Source organism: Rattus rattus, chromosome 2 (genome assembly GCF_011064425.1).
Source record: "Rattus rattus isolate New Zealand chromosome 2, Rrattus_CSIRO_v1, whole genome shotgun sequence".
In the NCBI taxonomy this organism is placed as follows: Eukaryota; Metazoa; Chordata; class Mammalia; order Rodentia; family Muridae; genus Rattus; species Rattus rattus.
In genome coordinates this window covers 171,483,510-171,503,940 of record NC_046155.1, presented here as the reverse complement: position 1 = coordinate 171,503,940, position 20,431 = coordinate 171,483,510, and the positions used below count along the sequence as shown (strand labels likewise).

Below are 20,431 nucleotides of genomic sequence, written 5' to 3'. Positions count from 1 at the left end.
AAGGGAATGGGGGAAGACTACCAGAGGGGTGAGGACTGGGAGGAGAGGATGGTTGATACTGGAATTTAAAGTGAAAAAATAATTTTAAAAAATGTACTTCATGTCCTACAATAAATATCTCAAAACTCTGTCTGTCCCTCAGATCTTCACATTGTGATCTCCTTCTTAGAAAACTTAGATCTCACGCATGCATCCCACTGAGATCTGGAACCCTAAAGTGACATCTATACGCAATGAGTAGAAGGCTTTAAAATTAATTCTCCTTCAGCAAATCCTCCCGGCATGCGCCACCACAACCGGAGATAAAATCCTCAAAGACCCAAACCGTACCTCACCCCGGAATCTACTCCTGCCTCAGTGGTCTCCACTGATACTAAAAAGCCCCAACCCTGTCAAATTAGACCTCTGACCCTCCGAACATTAACTCTGGAACCCCAAACTAAGATTTCCACATCTCCCGCCTTCAGCTTCCAAAAGCCCGCGCCTTGAACCGGAGACCGCACGTCTCCAACGCCACTCAGAACTTTCCAGAAGCCCAGCCTGGATTCCCTCAAACCTCTCTGGAGCTCTGTGGCCCTGCTCCATCCATTCTAAAGCTCCCTAGGAGGTCACAGCCGCAGGGTGCGACTCAAACGACTCCCGTCTCCACACTATCTCTCTGTCACCTCAAGTCAGCTAGAGCCGTGGCGTCCAGCGCCCCAGACCCGTTGGTCACCAGCACTCGCCTCAGGATTTGCAAAATGGCGTTAAGTCTCGACTTCTGCTTTGGCACTGGGCTCACGCTTCGACAGTCCGAAGGACTCCGAAGGGTTCTGGCAGCGGCAGCGGCTGCCGCGCCTTGCGGGGCTCGCGAGGGTCCCAGGGATGCAGACCGCGTTCCTCCCCAGGCGCGGGCCGAGCGAAGAATGGCAGGGCGCGAGGCTGTCGCGCGAAGTCACCAGAGCGCCTGAGGCGAGGCCACGCCCCTCCACGTTCCCGCCACGCGGTGCCAGGCACGAGTAGAGGAGGCGTTGGAAAAGGGCAGTGCAGCGAGTGGCCCTTGCGCACGCGCACCCGGGACAGGGCACCGGCCGCAGCTCTAACACGTGCTCCTGTTCCCGCGCTCGCAGTGCTGGCCAATCAGCTCTTGTTCCCCTACCCGCCCTTTCCTCAGGCCACTCCCCCTGACTTGCCCTGCTCCTGACCCCAGTCCTCCCCACGCTGCAAGAGCGAGGTGTCAGCACTCCCCCTGCTGGTCCTCCAGTGTCCCTGTCCCATCCTTTCCCTTCAGGTCACTTAAAGGTCACTGTGCCAAGCATGTTGGCTGCTAACTTTCCAACTTGAAATAAGCCTTTGTAGACCTCATGGAAATGCCAGATCCTGTAGATGCAAACAAAGTAACCCTTTTAGTGTCTGTGTGTGGGTCTAGTCTTGCTACGTAGACCAGGCTTGCCTAGTACTTGTAACCCTTTTGTCTCGTCTGTCTGGAACACAAGGAGGGCATTACCTTGTAACTCAGGTTACAAACTACACAGTTTGTTTATTTTTAAAAACATTTTATTTTTAACTATGTATACATGTTTGCCTGTGGGGAGAAATATATGCATATTAGCACAGGTGTCCCCAGACCCCAGAGGCATCAGATTCCCTAGAATTGGAGTTATACGCAGGCGCTGGGACCGAATGCAAGTTCTCTGCAAGAGCGGTATGGGCTCTTAACCTCTGAGTAGCCTTCCCAGCTTTATCTTTTTTTTTTTTTGGACATAGCGTTTCAGAGCCTTGAAATATATATATATATATATATATATATATATATATATATATATATATATATATATATATATATATATATATACCAGGCTAGCCTCAAACTCAGAGATACACCAACCTCTGCATCCGGAATGGGGAGATTAGAAGTGTGCACCACCACGGCAGACTCAAACTGAACATTTTAGAAAGCTTTCTTGGGCTTATGAGATAGCTCAGTGAGTAAAGACTCCTGCTGCCAATCCTCCCGACCTGAGTTCTATCTCCCGGACTCTTGCGGTGGAAGGAGGGAATCAGCTCCTGAAAATCGTCCTCTAACCTCCACAGCCACACAAAGAAACAAATGGAAGCTCATTCTCACTGTGCTCGACACAGTGATCTTTAAGCAGATGCGCCCTGAAGGAAAAGGATGGGACAGGGACACCGGAGAGCCAGCAGAGGGAGTGCTGACACCTTGCTCTTGCAGGAGGACTAAGGTCAGGAGCAGGTCAAGCCAGGGGGAGTGGCCTGAGGAAAGGGCGGGTAGTGGAACAAGAGCTGATTGGCTAGCACTGCGAGCGCGGGAACAGGAGCACGTGTCAGAGCTGCCGCCAGTGCCCTGCCCCGGGTGCGCGTGCGCAAGGGGCACTCGCTGCACTGCTCTTTCCCAAAATATGGGAATTTTGTGGAGGGAAAATCTTGAGAGATTTTCTAGTCACCTAGCTATGACAAGCATCTGGTGTTAACAGCCCCAGCTCAAAGTACTTTCCAGTAATAGGTTTGATCTATTATTCTCTCTCACCTTAACTTTTAGAAATTGGGTTAATTCTTACTAGGGTTGTCCAAAGTGGTCAAAAAGCATCAACTTTTCAGTCAATACTGTTCTAGGTGCCTAACTAAGGTACACAAAGATTCCCGCCCTTCTGGAGGCTCTGTTCTACCTGTGATATGGACATAGCGCCTGGGCTTTCCTTACTTCAATATCTGATTTTCCTTGGAGGTGATGGTAGGCAAGAGTGGGGTGTGAGATGGAGGTGAGAAATGGAAGGGAAAGTTTGGGAAAACGCATACATTATCAATTCTTTGCCAAAAATATAAGTAAATCCATAAATTTGTTCTTCCTGAACTCTCCATGCTTCCTTAACCTCCCTTTGAAGTAACCTCCTTTCCCTTTTCAAGGGCCTCGGGCCAAAATGGAGGCGGCTGGACTCTATTTCCCAGAGAACCTCGCGGGAAAATTTTTGCGCCTGCGCATATCAGTGTGCCCTTTGCCTCCTGGGAATTAGAGTCGTTCTGTTTCTCGGCCCGCCTAGTTTGTTTCCTACTCCACCTCCAAGTTACCATGTTGCATGTTGGGAGGTGTAGTCCATGGCCGCCTTTACTCCAATTCCCAGCGGGCTTCGGGGCCAGAACCCGGAAGGGGAGGTTGGAGAGGAGCGAGTGGGGGAAACCCGCGTAGTCGAGAGAGCTGCAGCGCGGGGAGATGGTGAGAGCCCCAAGCTGGGTCCTACGGGTGCTTGAGCGTATGAGCCGGGGGTTCAAGACTTAGGTTCGAGGGGAAACAAACTGATGCTAAAGAAAGGGCTGGGCGTGGGGAGATCACTGTGGGTGGGGATTGAGAGGAACGGGAGCCCGAGGAAGTAGAAGAATGGGGGCTAGGGAGGGGTCTTGGATGTGGAGAGAGTCGAGCTTTGGAATTGGCTCTCAAGGGGATTGGGAGCTGGGGAAGTGAGGTTCGGAGTTGGAGTCCTGGCTGAATAGACGAGAGACCCCGAGTGGGTAATTTTGAGAGAGGTTAGTTAGAACCTCTGGTTATATGGAAAGGCAGGGGAGTCGGGGATAGATGAGTGAAGGGAGAGGCTAACCGCGGCTGCATTGGGTTGGATTGCGGGATTGCGAGGTCGGGCGGCAAGGCAAGTTGCAGAGATGGGCTGCAGAAGTCATCGATAGTCTAGGTTAGCTTCTAGGACCAGGAGGTGTTGTAGGTTGCGTGAGTTAGGAGCTTGTCTGTTGATATCGTGCCTTAATCTAACCAGAAACTACGGATAAACTGGACAGCCACAGAACTCTGGGTTGATCTGACCAGATGGGGTCCGTAGAGACAACCTTTAGCACCCTTCTAGCCCCGGTCATATCTAGATGAATAGTGGGCAGTCCAACTTTCAGATTCCTTATTCTGACCTTCCTTTGAGACCTGTACAAGTCTCTCTGTAACCCTCTGTGCCCTTATCTGAATGATGAGAACAAGTAGGCCATTCTGAAGATAGCTAAAGGGAGGCTCCGTAAAAATTGATACTTTTGATAGGAAAGTTAAGTCCCAGAGTCAAAGCTGTTGGTGGTAAGCACCTGTCCCAGGAATGTTGACTGGGTTAGAGTTGCTAAAAGATTTCCTATTCTTCAGTCCGTCCCCCAGATATTTTCTCAAAACCTGACAATAGTCTGTGTACATCCCAGTTTATAAAGGGGACACCCCCAGCCCCACCCCTTTACTGATATCATCTGCTTCTAAGAATTGCCTGGGTTTGGCTTCAGCTGTATTTGTATTAACTCACGGGATTCAGGTGGTGTCTTAAGTGTAGATCTCCATTTTATAGAAAGCAAGTAGAGGCATGGAGAGTTTAAGCAGCTTTCTCCATGTCGGCCAACATTAAATGGTAAATCTACAATGGCAGTCCAGCTCAGAATCTGTTTTGGTGGAGACCCTGGCCAGAGCAACTATCAGATAGGATTTAATTCTTTTGCATGACCCCGGGCAAGTCTTGGGACTCTGTCCAGCTATTATGTGAACTCCATAACCTTGGTAGGCCAGAGGGTTTAGAGAGATGATGTTTGGGAAGTGCTCAGAGTAAGTGCACAACTGGCCTCTTAACTCCTGGTCTTCCTGCCTCGGCCTCCAGGATGCTGAGATTGTCACCGTGGGTGACAGATATCATTTGTTGTTGTTCTTTTGAGACAGGGGCTCGTGCACTTTGAAGCCTGGCTTCAAACTCTCTGTGTAGTGGAGGGTGGCCTTGAACTTCTGTTCCTCCTGCCTCCATATCCTCATTTCTGGGTTTCTAGGTGTGCACTCCTAGACCTGGTTTATGCTGTGCTGAGGATCGAACCCAAGGAGTCGTGCATGCTAGGCAAGCCATCTACCAGCTAAACGACATCACTGGGGCATGTCTTTGTTTCTGAGGCACCAGACATAGAAGGTAGGAGAGGAGCCAGTGAGGGAGCATTGGATATGCTGTCCCCTTACTATTAAGTTAACCACCCGCTTCTTCCTGACTTTTCTAGTTCTGCCTTTCCTGTCCCCCTGTTCCCAAGTCTAAGCAAAACTCCTAGAAAGGTGCTCGGAAACTTAATCTGTCTCCAGCCAAATATTAATAATTCACTTGTCCCGGTCTGGCCCAATGCCCAAGTCTTCCAGTGGGTTAGGAATACTGCCGACAAGTGAGCTGGGGTTTTGTTTGGTTTGCTTATTTCGATTTTTGGTTTTCTTGATGTTGTTGTGGTATGTGTGTATAAGTGTACCCTCTGACCTTTTGGTCAGGGCAGTCAGGGGTCTTCTTCTCTAAGAAGTTTAGCAACTTTGTAATTCGCTTTGAAACAATTGGACTTAATAATATATACATACAGTCTGTCCTGGAACTCTATGTGGACCAGGCTGGTCTTGAACTCTCAGAGATCCACCCGCCTCTGCCTTCCAAGTGTGGGAATTGAAGGCGTGTTCTACCATTTTTTTTTTTTTTTTTTAATGTAAGATGGGGTCATACTTATTAGCCCATGATGTCCTCCTAAGGAATTGATATCAAGGCCATGTACTTAAAATGCTCTCAGTATGACAGCCTTCTGGGGTTTTCATCCTTTCAAGAAAACACTAAAGCTGTTTGTGGCAGCACAAGCCTGTTGTCATAGCACAATGGAGGTGGAGATAGAAGGATCTGGAGTTGGAGGCTAGCCTGGGCTTCATGTTTTCATGAAGGAAAGTCACCATCTGAAAAATGGGGGTTCACTTAGAAAAACCTTCATGTATTTCTTGCGTAGCATGTAGTATGGGCTGCCTGTGGAGTCAGCAGTAGCCGGTTTTCTCCTCCCTCCCTGTGGATTCAGGTTGGTTGGCAGCAAGCCTCTGTACTCACAAGTCACCTTGCTGGCCGAGATTCACTTCGTAAGTGGCCAGAGCCTCCGCTAGGTGCCAGGGCCTGGACTGCAGGCAGACTAGCCTCTGCTCTCTGGGCTCCCTGTTTTCAAGATGCCAGAGTATTGTTCTCATCACAAGCAGCTTTGTGCTCAGTTTTCAGGTTCCCCTCGTGCCCACATTGCCCCTGTCACATTGTGGTGGCCCTCAGGGTTGTGTCCCATGTCCTCCCACCTCACCCCCTGAGAACGTTTAACATTGTCTCTCCACTTAATTCCTTAAATTACCAAGCACCTGTTGGTTTGAGGTAAAGTGGAATCTCTCTCACGTGTCCCTGTCCCCGTGTGTCACAGCTGGGCAAGCTGACACTTTCCCCACCATGCCCTCCATTTGTTTGTCTTAGGAAAAAAAAAAAACTAATCAGATTTCCACATCATTTTGTACACACACCCCTCTGTGTCTTTGTATCTGTGTTTTGTGTTACACGTTCCAACTGTATAGCCTCAATGCTCAGAAGCGCAATGTGTTAAGTACACCAGGCTGGCCCAGGACTCAAGGAGATCTGTCTACCTCCACCGACTGAGTGTTGGGATCAAAAGGCAGGAGCCACCATGTGTTTCTTTCACTGTGTAGCTTAGGCTGGCCCCGAACTTTTGGTCACTTTGTCCCAACCATCAATGCTGGAATTATAAGTCTGTGCCACCACAGGGGGCTGTTGTTTTTCTTTCCTCGTCTAAGAGGAGTCTGGTACACACAGCACAGGCTGGTGTTGAACTTAGAGTGTAGCCAAGGATGACCTTGACTCTCCTGCCTCCACTTCCCAATTTCTGGGCTCACAGGTTCCAAGTACTGTGCTCTTTTGGATTTAATTTAAAACAAACACACAAACAAAAAAGCAAAAATCTTAAATTGGATTTCAGTCTGTGCTTGGCAGAGCTTGATTATATAGCACGTGTGTGTGTGTGTGTGTGTGTGTGGGTGTGGGTGTGTGTGTGTGTGTGTGTGTGTGTGTGTACCCGCAAGCTCGTGTGTATACCACTGGGTTGGAGAGATGGCTCAGTGGTTAAGAGCACTGACTGCTCTGACAGAGGTCTTGAGTTCAATTCCCAGCAACCACATGGTGGCTCACAACCATCTGTAATGGGATCTGATGCCCTCTTCTAGTGGGTCTGAAGACAGGTACAGTGTACTCATATATAAAATAAATGAGTAAGTCTTATAACAAGTATATACCACCATGTCCTGTTTTTTACATGGTGGTAGGATGAAGCCCAAGTCCTCATGCTTGCCTGGCTAGCACTTTTTATGCAGATTAATGATACCTGTGTTATATGTATGTGTGTGTATGTATGTATGTATGTATGTATGTATGTCTATACCATGTGCATGCAGTAGGCCAGATGAGGGTGCCCGACCCCTGGAACAGACAATTGTGAGCACCATGTGGGTGCTGCGAATTGAACCTGGATCCTCTGCAAGAGCTGCCAGTGCTCTTAACCCCTAAGCCAGCTCCAGCCCTGACCCTTCCCCAGTTTTTGCAACAGAGTTCCACTCTGTAGCCCCGATTGGCCAGGACCTTCTTGCCTCTGCCTCCTGAGTGCTGAGTTTGCAGGCATGAAGTTTCACGTCTGCCCCTAAAGTTGTCACATTCCATTTACGACAGCGTATTACTAGCTGTGGGAGCAAAGGTAGCTTATGCCTCAGAGCACAGCCTTTCTGAAGGGTTTGCCTCTGGCACCTTCCTACTTGTGGAAACAGACCTGGCCTCTGTGTCCTCACCTTCCATACAGCCCAGCCAGCCCTCATGGTGTATTTATTTATTTCTGCCTGGAAACTGCCCTTGTGTTTATTTTCCATTCAATTAGTATGTCAGCCCCCTGAGGACAAGGATTTCTGTCTCCATTCCCTGGACGTCTGCAATGCCAGGAACTGCACCTATCACCGTGTTGGTCTCACTGGGTACCCCTGGCTGGCCTGGATTCACTATGTAGACCAGGCTGGTCCTGAACTCAGATCCGCCTACCTCCATCTGACCCAAAGGGCTAGGATTAAAGGATACAGCACCACAGCTAGTTTGTGATTTTCTTGTTTGTTTGGTTTGGTTTTTTCAAGACAGGATTACTCGGTATAAGATAGCCCTGGCTGTCCTGGTGCTCATTTTGTAGCCCAGGCTGGCCTTGAACTCACAGAAATCTGCCTGCCTCTGCCTCCTAAGTGCTGTGACTAGAAAGTTGAATACCCCTATGCCCAGCCTGGTTTTTTATTTCTTTCAAATACATGTAATTTTTATGTGTATGGATATTTTGCCTGCATTGTATGTCTGTGCACTCTATGTGGGCAGTGCCCTCAGAGGCCAGAAGAGGACATTAGATCGTCTGGAACTGGAGTTACGGACGGTTGTGAACTGCCATGGGGGGACTGGAAACTGAGCCTGACTCCTTCAAGAGCAGCCAGTGCTCTTAACTACTGAGCCATCTCTCCAGACCCCTGTTTGTTTCTGTACTAGGGAGGGAATTCAGGGCCCTCCGCTTGCTAGGCAAGCATTCAAACACTGAGCAGCACCTGCAGGTCCTCACTGGTCGGTTCTAGGCACACGCTGTCCTGCTAAGCCATGCCCTCACACTCCTAAGAGGCTGGTCTCCCTGAAAGTTGCCCAGGCTGGCTTTGAACTTGTGTTCTTCCCCCCTCAGCCTCCCAAAGAGCTGGAATTACAGATGTGGCCATCAGGCTTGCTTTGAAATTGTTTCTGACCAATAATCCTCAGGGAAGAACCATCTAAACCTTTGGGCATCTCGAGATCCTAGAAGCAGACAGAAACCAGGCAAGGTTGCTTCTCTGTGTCCCGGTTCTCACACCTTAGGGGCCATCAGACAAGCTTCTTTCCCCTCCGTACCTCAGTTCTCAACATTGTAGAGCAAGATTGAGGATGCTGGAGTAGCTGAACTTCAGAGAGCGAGGAAATCTGATGCCCAGGTTGAATGGGGACTCGTGGATGAGCAAGAACTTGTGGACCCCTGAGGCATCACTGAGCCACTCAAGAATCCAGGGTAGTGGGGTTGGGGATTTAGCTCAGTGGTAGAGCCGCTTGCCTAGCAAGTGCAAGGCCCTGGGTTGGTCCTCAGCTCCGAAAAAAAAAAAAAAAAAAAGAAAAAAAAAAAAAAAAAAAAGAATCCAGGGTAGCTACAAGGAGAGATCCCTACCCCTTTGAAGCAAATGCATAGCCTGTGGGGAGAGAGCCTCTCATATTGAGCAGTGAATAGAGGACAGGTGTTAGAAGGAGAAAAGAGGTGAGGAAGAGATCAGGATAGCCCAGGAAGGTAGCAGGGGCCGCCCCGGAAGGAGGAGTTGGGATTTTTCCAGGGCAGCAGACTGCAGAGGCCATCTATGCAGACGTCTCCAAGAGAGTTGGCCAGCAGTCAGGCCATCCACTCATTCACTCGTTCAGACAGCTGTGTATTACACACCTCCCACATGCTGGGGTGTTGCTTCTCGAGCTTTCAGTGGACATGGTGACCTGGGCTGTTTAAAGAAACACGCGTTTGGATTCAACCACCCTGAGGTAGGGACCTAGAGCCTGTGCTTGTTCCCAGGGGCTGGCACATGGGTACTGTGTTTCAAGAAGGCAAGCATGAGAACATGCATGCCAGCCAAGCTAGCCATGGTAGTGCACATCTGTCATTCGCAGTCCTGAGGAGACCAAGGCAGGACAAGCTCGTGCTACACAGTGAGATGCAGGGAAACGTCAGCCTGTAAGCTTTCATGTGGATAAGGAGAGGCAGGTGGCACACTAAGTAGTTAGTACAGTGGGTAGAGTGATACGTGCTGAGGAGAAAAACCAATGAGGGTTGCAAGTTTGTGTTCTGTTGGGTAGAAGCTATGGGCTTGGATCACAGGCCTCCTAGAGGCAGTTTCTGAGCCAAGCCTGAAGGAGATAAAGGGTGAGTTCTGAAGGTAGGTGAGGGACAGTTTTAGGCAGCCAACAGTGACTGTGATGGCCTGGACTGTGATGGCAAGGGTAATCTGGACAGCATGGCCTCAGAGCTCAGTCGGAAGCAGAGATGCTGCCCAGCTCTGCCCTTCCCTGCCTGAGCTTCCTTCGGTCTCTGACATGACCGGGACCTGCTGGAGAGGTGGTCCAAACATTAAGAGCAAAGGGCCTGACTTTGGTTCCCATCCCCCATGTCAGGTGACTCACAGCCTCTGTGACTGCTCTAGGGGACCTGATACCCTTTCCTGACCTCTGGCACCCTGACCTGTGCACATACCCACAGACACACAGACACACAGACGTCACAATAGAGGATCTGAGAGCCATTAAAAAATAAAACACTATAGGAAGATGGCTTCGTCCAGTGTGTCCTAACACTGTAGCCCTTTAATACAGTTCCTTGTGTTGTGACCCCCCCAACCATAAAATTATTTCGTTGCTACTTCATAACTATAATTTTGTTACCATTATGAATCGCAATATAAATATCTGATGGGCAGGAGATTTCTGTTAGGAGACCCCGAGGGGTCATGACCCACAGGTTGAGAGGTGCTGGTTTAGTTGGTAAAGTGCTCTGCAAGCCTGACGACCTGTGTACACACCCAAGAAGCCAGGCGTAGCTGTGCACCAGAACCTAGAGGACAGTGGGTGGAGACACTGGAATTCCTGATGCTCATTGGTCAAGCTACTACTGGGGGTAGGGAGGTAGGAGGTGTTGGCATTGAGAGATCCTGTCTCAAAAACCATGCCAGTCTGTTGGGTCTGTCATGGTGGTACACTCAACTTTAATCCCACCACATAAGGCAAGCATGGTTTACATAATGAGCTCTAGGGCTACATCATTGAGACCCTGTCTCTTTTTTTTTTTTTTTTTTCCCAGAGCTGGGGACCGAACCCAGGGCCTTGAGCTTCCTAGGCAAGCGCTCTACCACTGAGCTAAATCCCCAACCGAGACCCTGTCTCAAAAGAAACAACAACACACATGCTGAGAGATTGACGAGACACTTGGTGTTGCCCTCTGGTCACTACACACTCGTGTGCATCCACAGGCACTTCTACACTCCCGTGCAAGCTCATTCATATGCCGTGCTTAGACTGAAAATGGAGACCTCAAAGCGAGGCACATTGGTTGAGGAACATACTTGGGCTCCCAGGGCTGCCAGGCAGAATCAAGTGAGGCCAGGCTGGGGTGCACACTGAGACCCTAGAGAGAGGTGTGGGAATTAATTTTTTTTAAGATTTATTTATTTTATGTATATGAATAGACTGTAGCTGTCTTCAGACACACCAGAAGAGGGCATCAGATCCCATTACAGATGGTTGTGAGCCACCATGTGGTTGCTGGGAATTGAACTCAGGACCTCTGGAAGAGCAGTCAGTGCTCTTAACCGCTGAGCCATCTCTCCAGCCCTAGATAAGTTCATTTGGAGTGCTTTGCTGCTAACTGCTATTGTGATTAACATGTTTATGCTACTTGTGAGTGGATGTCTGGTGAACCCAGTGTCATCTATGCACTCAGGAGTAGCCACAGGAGGACCTCAGTGCATGTCAAAGTCTTTCCAGACACTATATACAGGGTATGGGAATGTGCGTTCTCTAATTATTGGGGCACTTAATGAGGGTGTAGAGTGTGTGGCCCTGCTACTATCATCCTCACTCTCGAGCAGTCTGGGATCACCGAGTTAATAATTCTCATGAAAACTGTGGATTATAGGTTTGGAGAAATGGTTTTGCAATGAAGAGCATTTGCTGCTCTCTCAGAGGACCTGAGCTGGTTTCCCAGGGCCACATCGGGTGCTTCACAGAGGCCTGTAACTCCAAAGCCCTCGTCTGGAGTATGGGCACCTACATTCACATGTGCATACCTATACTCACACAGAGAGACACATACACACACTTTAAAAGTAATAAAAACAAATCTTTAAAACTGTAGATTTGCGAAATTCTTGGCTCCTGTGGAAAAGCCATTTACACTGTTACCTGCTAACCCAGCTCTCCAGCGTCCAGCACTGCACTGAAAGCCACCTTTGAGTTTCTCTTGAATCAGCCTGGCATAGGCCAGAAACAACGCAAGGTGTCTGTGACTTTAGGGTAAATTAAAAATCATTATTGAGTGACTGACTTCCTGTTGTTTTCCTATAGAGAGTGTAAGACTGGACAGGCCAGCTATCTTAGCCTTCAAGGCCAAGGGGACCCTTGTACAGGGTTAGAGACCAGTACAGGGTTAAAACTTGTTTAGTTTTGAATTTGGCTTTTCAAATGAAATCTAATATAGTCTAGGCTGGTCTTGAACTCCTGATTCTCCTACCTCTGTTTCCTAACTCCCACCTTTTTTAATATTCAATATATTAAATAGATTTTGCCCGCACTAATGTCTGTGTACCCTATGGTTGCAGTGCCCACAGTGGTCAAAAGAAGGGGTGAATCCTCCGGAACTGGATTTACAGTCAGTTGTGATAGGCCATATAGGTGCTGGAACTGAACCTGAGTCTTCTGCAAGAGCAGCCAATGCTCTTAACGGCTGGGCCATCCCTCTAGCCCCTTGTTTGCCTACTTGGGGGGTGGGGGTGGAGGGTGGGGTCGTTGTTGTTGTTTTGCTTATTCCATTTTTATATTTTTTTATTTTACAAGTCACAATATATAACCCAGATTGGCTTAAAACTCTTCCTGCTTCAGCCTCCCAGACTCCTGGAATTACAGGCGTGAGATATCACTCCTGGTCACCTATTTATTTGTTTTAAAGACAAGGTGACTAAGGCTCCTGGTGTCTCACGGAGAAACTTCTCTATCCCCACCACAACTGGTAAACAAAGCCAGGGTCTCAGACCTCTCTCCCACACTTTTTGCCCCAGTCCTCAATTGCCTGGAGCAGTGGCCCTTTAAATCTTTAGTGTCAATCAGGGCCTTGGTTTCAAGGGAATATCGAGTAATACCCCTTCCCTCGAGTGTGTCTACTTGTGTCCAGACCGGGGACAGGGTTTCCTGTTCCGTAGTGTTGGGCATAGGAATTTGTCCCTACTCCCTTGCATCTGACTGTTTCCATCCCGCCCACCTCGTCCCATCACCTCCCGCCTACTCGTCCTGTCTCGTTTGTCCTGGCCCCTTTGCCAGGGCCTTCCTTATTTGGGCACGGCTCTGAACCCCGGCTGCTCATTGGCTCGGGCCGTCACGCGCGCGTCTGTCAACAAAGGGGCGTGCCAGAGCGCTCGGCGCGCCAGCCCGCGCAAGGGGGCGGGCCCACAAGGCTAGAGTGCGCATGCTTGTGGGTCGCCATTCTCCCTGCCGCCTGGAGGAGGCGCTGCGGGTGAGGGCGCCTGGGGGGCGTGTCTGGGTTTTTGGCGGCGGGGGGGGGTGGTCACCAGAGGGGTTTTAAAGGAGGCGGGTCCAGGATTTGGGGGAATCGGTTGCTTCTAAGTAATATTTGAGCTCTTGGGGAAGTTGTGGGGGTGGAGGGGATACTTTAGGGTTCCCCAGGGCTTAAGAAACATCTTGGGTTCAGGTTATTTTGTAATGTAGAAGGCTTAGTTGCGTTTTAGAAGTGTCCTTTGTGGCTGGGTGTGTATGTTGGGCACAAGATGAGAATATTTCGGGACCAGGATGCTTGGGCCTGAGTACTTCTACCTTTGTCACCAAGGACAGGAGGACACTTTCTTTTCTGTGCCCCATCTGCAAACAGCTGCAGCATTTGGGACACATGTCTGCTATTGTACCTCTCGTGGTTCCATTAGGACATTTATTTGGTTTGGGATTCATTTTAAATAAGGTGTTGTTATGTCTGGGTTCTTTCAAGGTTCCTGAGCTTTCGGGGAATGAAGGGGTAGAGTCAGGACCAGTGTCTGGAATGATCTGAGGATGTTAGGAGACCCACTGAGTCACTTGTGTAATTTGGGTATTGCAGTGTATTCAGATATATGAAAAGTTATTCATGGTTGGACTTTTCTGTGCTGGACAACATACTGGTTTATTATTTTTAAAGTTTTAATGTATATAGTTGTTTTGTCTGCATGTGTATCTGTGTATCACATATGTACCTGGTGCCATTGGAGAGCAGACCCTCTGGAACTGGAGTTACAGAGAGCCCCTCTGTGGGTGCAGGGAAGCAGACTTGGGTCCTCTGTAAGAGCAGCAAGTGCTTTTAACTGCTGAGCCATCTCTTTAGCCCTTTATTCTTTCTTTACTCGTGTATGAGACAAGGTCTCTCAGTAGCACTAGTTGGCCTAGGACTATATATATAGAACAGGCTGGCCTTGAGGTCACAGAGGTCCACCAGCTTCTACCTCCCACGTGCTGGGATTAAAAGTGTGCACCACTTCGATTTTTTTTTTTTTCCCTTTTTAGACAGGGTCTGAAACTCCTTACCATCCTGTCTCACCTCCCAAGTGCTGGGATTGCAGGCATGTGCCACCAGGCTTGATCGGATATTGGGGAGGAAATTAGCTTTTTGAAGGAGAATTTGAAAAAGTCTGGATATTTATTTGGTGGGACATTAAGACACTGAGAATGAGGGTAGGAGAGTTGGGCACAGATTCTTAAGACTGGGGATCTGTCACTAGTAATGGTGTTTGGAGGCTGTCTGAGTTTTGAATGGCACCTGCAGGACCATGAAGTGCTAGTCTATCAGAATTATCTGGATTTAGAGCAGGCAATCTATCCTACAGATCAGCTAACTTTTTCTATGACTGACTAGGTAATTAACTATTTACAGCCATACAGTTGCTACAGCTCTGTTCTTTTTGCATGAAAGCAGCCATAATTTGTTTCCATAAAACTTAATTTACAAAGACAGGCAGTGGACTGGACCTAATTCTTGGCATGTAGTTTTACTTTAGCTCTGTTCCATTGGCCCGCTCAGGGCCTAAAAGTGTGAAGGGTTCTCTTCATTTTGTTTTCTTTTGTTTGTTTTGTTTGTTTATTGGTTTACTCTTGGACAAGCTCTGATGATGTAGCCCAGGTTGATCTGGTACTCTGCATCTTTTTGCCTCAGCCTCTCCAGTTCTGAGATTACAGGCTTACAGTACCATGCCCTGTTGGAGGGTTATTTTCATGTTGATGTCTGGAAGAGATGGGCCAAAGATGGACACTAGGGCTCTGCTACTCACTGGTAAGTAGACAGTGGAACAGAAGCGTTGCCCTGAGACTCACTGACCAAACTGCTTCCAGATTAGATGATGCACGCAAAGTCATGGCAAACAATCGTCAAGGGCCCTCAGCAGATGCTGCGGCTCAGGCCTGTGGGCCCATGTACCTGGGAGGCTGAGGCAAGTTGATTGCTAGGAGCCTGACGAGAGCCTGGCTTACCTAGTGAGTTTCAAGGCAGCTGGGGCTAAAGAGTGAGATTCTGTCTCCAAGAATAAGGAATCTCAAGAGAGCTGAGTATAGAGTCTCACACTTGTAACCCCAGAATGAGGCAAGAGGATTAGATGCTGTGAGTTCAAGACTAGCCTGAGCTACCCTGAGGCCTTGTCTTCAAAAGGAGAGAAAGAGCAGTCGCCATCATAGTTAAGAACCCCGTGACCCAAAACAAGTGTAGAGTGAGTTCCTCTTTTTTATTTTATTTGTTTTAATGTATGAGTGCTCTGCTGCATGTATACCTGCATGCCTTGAGAGGGCATCAGATCCCATTACAGATGGTCATGAGCCACCGTGTGGTTGCTGGGCATTGAACTCAGGACCCCTGGAAGAGCAGTCAGTGCTCTTAACCGCTGAGCCATCTCTCTAGCCCGAGAGTGAATTTCTTATTTTTGTCTTTCTTTTTCCCCCAGAGCTAAGGACTGAACCCAGGGCCTTGCGCTTGCTAGGCAAGCACTCTACCACTGAGCTAAATCCCCAACCCTGAGAGTGAATTTCTTAAGGGCCTGTCTGGTTCTGGCTTCATGTTTTCCCTCCCTGGCTAATCACTTCATCCCTCTGTGTGCTCCAGCAGCCGTAACTACGGAGTAGGCTGGGACCTGGCTACTGGAGGGCAAATGTGAGGAGGAGGAGCTTGGTCAGGCTGGTGCTTTCCCTGTGGTCAGACCAGGCGTGGTTCTGTGCTCCTTTAATCCTGGTGCTCGGGAGACAGAAGCAGGTGGGCTCTGGGCTGAAGGGCAGCCAGGTCTATGTGATGAGTTTTAGGAGCTACTAGGTAGGCCACCACTGAGCCACAGCCCAAGCAAGTGCATTTGCTCTACCACAGAACCCCAGTGAAGGGCTGGGGATTCTAGGCCATGGCTCTTACCAGTGAGCCATACCCCTAGCCAAAGAGAGTTTGAAAGTGTGTGTGTCCTCATGTGTGAGCATGTGCATGTGTTAGGAATGGGTCTCATGTAGCCCAGGATGACCTTCTGATCGTTCTCCTCCCACATGCTGGGGCACAGTTCTCAGTGCCTTAATTTGACCTGTCCCCTATGCAGAAGTTGAGCGCGGGTGGTCTTGGGAAGAAAGCCCATGAGCTCACTGCTCCAGCCTTCTGTGTCTGCAGGTGGCCTGGAGAGCTCCCCACTACCATCCTGGCCCTGAGACTGAGTGACTACCTGCTGCTGTTTGTCATCAGTGCCCAGCATGGACAGGGGCAGCCTCCTGCCCTTCCAACTCTGGTGCCCCCGGCCCTTCAGCAAGTATTCCCAGAACCAGCCGCGTCCACCTTCCGCAACCCTCAAGCCACCAGTCTGCCCTGACACAAGCAGCGGGACTGAGCCGGACCACAGGCCTGCACACTTGGAGAGCACACCACCTGCCTTGGCTGCAGAAGCCCCCACCTCCCAGCATGCTCCACTCCTCTCTACAGCAGCTTCAGGTGATGAGGGTCGAGTCCTGCTGGACACGTGGTATGTTATCAAGCCTGGAAATACAAAGGAGAAGGTGGCTTTCTTTGTGGCCCACCAGTGTGGTGGAGGTAGCCGGGCTAGCTCTATGAAGGTCAAAGGGCACTGGGGCAGTGACAGCTCCAAAGCTAAGAGGAGGAGGCGCTGCCTTGAGCCCACCAAGGCTCCTCCAGACCAAGGGGGCCAAGAAGGGACCCCTGCCACTGAGGTGGCCCCCACTTCATCCGGGGATGATGTAGACCTGCTCTCTGTAGCAGAAATGGTGGCCCTGGTTGAACAGAGAGCTGCCCTGGCCCTGCAGAGTTACCCACGCCCGAGTACCCCAGCTCCTGTGGTCTTTGTGTCAGCTGAGCAGGGGGGACCAGCCAAGGGGCTAGGGTCAGAAAGGCGGTCTGGTGGTGGTGACTGCAGCCGAGTTGCTGAGGCAGTGGCCCACTTTGAGGCCCAGCGGGACAGCCCTCCTACCAAGGGTCTCCGCAAGGAGGAGCGGCCAGGCCCTGGGCCAGGAGAGGTGCGAATAGCCTTCCGTATCTCTAATGTCCGGGAGCCCCAGTCACCAGATGGCAGCCTAGCCAATGGGGGTGGAGGTCGGCCTGCTTGTCCCTACCCTGGTAGTCCTGGGCCTGGGACTCGAGCCAAAGACAAAATCACCTGTGACTTGTACCAGCTGATCAGCCCCTCCAGGGATGCCCTTCCCAGCAACGTGGAGTTCCTACTGGCCAGGGCCGATGAAGCAAGTGAGGGTGAGACACCAGCCCCGGCCAGGCCTGAGGACACTCCACCAGCACCCCCTCCACCCCCTGCCCGGGACTGTGGTGCATCAGGATTCCACGTGGACGTGGTGGTGACAGGAGTAGTGGATGCCTGCATCTTCTTTGGCAAAGATGGCACCAAGAACGTGAAGGAAGAGACTGTGTGCCTGACCGTGAGCCCCGAGGAGCCACCCCCTCCTGGACAGCTCTTCTTCCTCCAGTCCCGGGGACCGGAAGGGCCTCCTGAGCCACCCCCAGCTGATACAGCAAGCAAGGTGCCAGGCCCCGAGGATTCTGAGGGCACAACAGACACCTCCCTGTGCCGCCTGTACCGGCACGTGTCGCACGACTTCCTGGAGATTCGCTTCAAAATCCAGCGTCTCCTGGAGCCGCGGCAGTACATGCTGCTGCTGCCGGAGCATGTGCTCGTTAAGATATTCAGCTTCCTGCCCACACGGGCCCTGGCTGCCCTCAAGTGCACCTGCCACCACTTCAAGGGTATCATTGAGGCCTTTGGTGTACGAGCCACGGACTCTCGCTGGAGCCGGGACCCCCTCTACCGCGATGACCCTTGTAAGCAGTGCCGCAAGAGATATGAGAAGGGTGATGTGTCACTCTGCCGCTGGCACCCCAAACCCTACCACCACGACCTGCCTTATGGACGTTCCTACTGGATGTGCTGCCGCAGAGCCGACCGCGAGACCCCAGGCTGTCGCCTGGGCTTGCATGACAACAACTGGGTACTGCCGTGTAACGGAGTAGGTGGAGGCCGTGCTGGCCGGGAAGAGGGGAGGTGAAGCCTGGGGCTGAGGGGACACCTGTGATACCTAGCCCCTCCCCACTTTGCTGGGAGCTGGGGACCAGGACTGAGTCACCAGCCGACACCTACCAGTCCATGCAGCATTGATCTCCCAGCAGAACTGGGACCAGGTTTGGGGGTCAACGGGGTAAATACCTTGCTTGACCTCCGTTGGTTTCCTATTCTTCAGAGCCAGGACCATGGACCCTCAGAGAGGGTTGTGGTTTTTTGCTTCTTTTTTTTTAAATCAGCATCTCAGTTTCACCTCCATCCGTCCCCAACCGCATCCCCGAGTCTCCACCCCAGAGACCCACCAGCAGGGAGCAGATGGCAGCTACTTTGGTACCACCTGAGGCTTTCCTCAAGCTGGCCCTCTCCGTTCTGTGCCTCCCCCAGTTGTCTTTGGAGCTGTGTTTACCCAAGGCGCTGCATGCTCTGAGGGTGGCTCATCCAGGCCCTTAACTCGCAACTCTAGTCGGCACTTTTTTGAGGCAGCCCACCATTTCTAGATGTTTTCCTCATTAAATAAAAAAAAAGAAAATGTTTTCTTCTGAACCTCAAACTACCAGAGTCTCCCTTTCCCTTAGAGGGAAAGGAGGGGTGCAATCCCCTCAAGTGTAAGAGAACCCCCTTTAAGCTCTTGTCACTGACTCTCTCCTCAGTAAAGCTGTGAAGCCCCTTGCCTCACTCCTGAATGGCGAGCAGGCCAGAGGGCAAGGCCAGTGGGTCTGAATTTCCCCCTGATTCTTCTTCCACTTGGGGTTCTCTCTGAGGCATTAGGGCCTCTGCACCCACCACACCCCCAGCCACAAGTTTCTTTAGAATCTTTTGGTTACCTGGGGCCTTGATTTTGAGACAGTTTGGTCCAAAATACTTTTGTTTAGGGTTTTTTCTTGTTTTGGGGTTTCATTTTGTTTTTTCCTTCATTGTGGTTCCGGAAGCTTCTAGTGTGTGGCATCTGACCAATTTTTAATTGGTTCTTTCTATAAAATCAATATTTATAAAGCTGTGCTCGGACTGGTCTGTGTGATGTTCAGAGGGGTTTGGTAACAGGAGATGCTTCGGTCTGCATGGGATGGCAAGGAGAAGGCATCCGTCCCTAGCAAGGTCCCGAAGCCCGAGAAAGACTTTCTTAAATGTCTCAAAATAGCAGCAGCACGAACAGGATCGTTTTTATTTCTCTCGGGATCCATCCCTAGGGCTCTCACCGCTGTGTGACTGCAGGAACTCCTGCTGGCCCTATCTATGGTACAGAAAGGGAAGCCCCTCGCTCACGGCAGAGGTGCTCCACACTGTTCAGCTCTCATCCATCAAACTCAGATGTGCGCTGCCACGCTCAGCTTATGTGGGGGTGAGGTTTGATTTCAGGTCTTCATGCTTGCTGCAGCCACTCTGAACCCTCTCTATAGCCTCTCACTTCCACATGCATGAGACTGCTAGGGACTGGTTAAAACAAACTCCTTGCCAGCCTGTGGTGGCACATGGCTTTAACCTAACACTTGGGAGGCAGAGGCAGGCAGACCTCCGAGTTCATGTCATTTGGTGCATGTATGTGCTATGTATGAATAGTACAAGTGCACGTGTGGGACCGCACACGCATGCGGGTCTCTTTCCACAATAGATTCCAGGAATCAAAGCATTCCTGAAACCTTTTCACAGACCCCAAAATTCACTTGTTTCCTATCACCTTATACACATAATCAGATGGTGAATTTGTGTATTTGTGTGTGTGTGCGTGTGTCACTCAGGATGAAAAGCTCTACCGCGGAAAAGCTGCCACGCCCCCAGCCCCTCCCTGGGGGATTCTAGACACAGCTACATTTTCAGCCCACTTTGAGATAGAGCCCCACCAAATTGCTAGGCAGGTCTGGAATTCGTTGTATCCCCAGCAGGCCTCGAGCTTATAAGCTAGGATGAACAGTCCTGTGTCGTCATACCTGGATCTTCTGTCCTGAGTTATGACCCAGGATCCCATGAAATCTGAAGTTGACTAGGAAAACCAGTGGACACCCTCATCATTAGCACTTCATCTTAAGATGGAGGATGGTTTCACACACACTAGCAAGTCCTAGATGACTTAGCTGGCTCATCCTGGTTCCCACCCGCTGTGGTTTTCCTGGGGTATGTTTTCTAAGCAACTATGCATTCACCAAACTGGCGAAATAAGGTGGTCCAAAATCAATTGATTTTTTTGGAGAGAGGATTCATTGTGTAGCCCTGGCTGTCCTGGAACTTGGTCTG

At 50.2% G+C, this 20,431-nt stretch overlaps 1 protein-coding gene across 2 annotated transcripts; it reads left to right on the top strand.

The window, feature by feature from the left end:
• The first annotated feature begins 3,133 nt into the window (after positions 1-3,133).
• On the top strand, positions 3,134-19,200 carry Fbxo46 (F-box protein 46). 2 transcript variants are annotated; one of them, XM_032894321.1, is made up of 3 exons: positions 3,141-3,211; positions 14,821-14,937; positions 16,297-19,200. In XM_032894321.1, exon 3 carries the CDS (start codon positions 16,377-16,379, stop codon positions 18,186-18,188), a length of 1,812 nt encoding a protein of 603 aa, XP_032750212.1. In that variant the 5' UTR covers positions 3,141-3,211; positions 14,821-14,937; positions 16,297-16,376; the 3' UTR covers positions 18,189-19,200. The 2 variants fall into 2 exon arrangements, with proteins under 2 accessions (XP_032750210.1, XP_032750212.1); XM_032894319.1 differs by lacking the exon at positions 14,821-14,937 and having other exon boundaries at positions 3,134-3,211; positions 16,297-19,199.
• Positions 19,201-20,431: the final 1,231 nt, after the last annotated feature.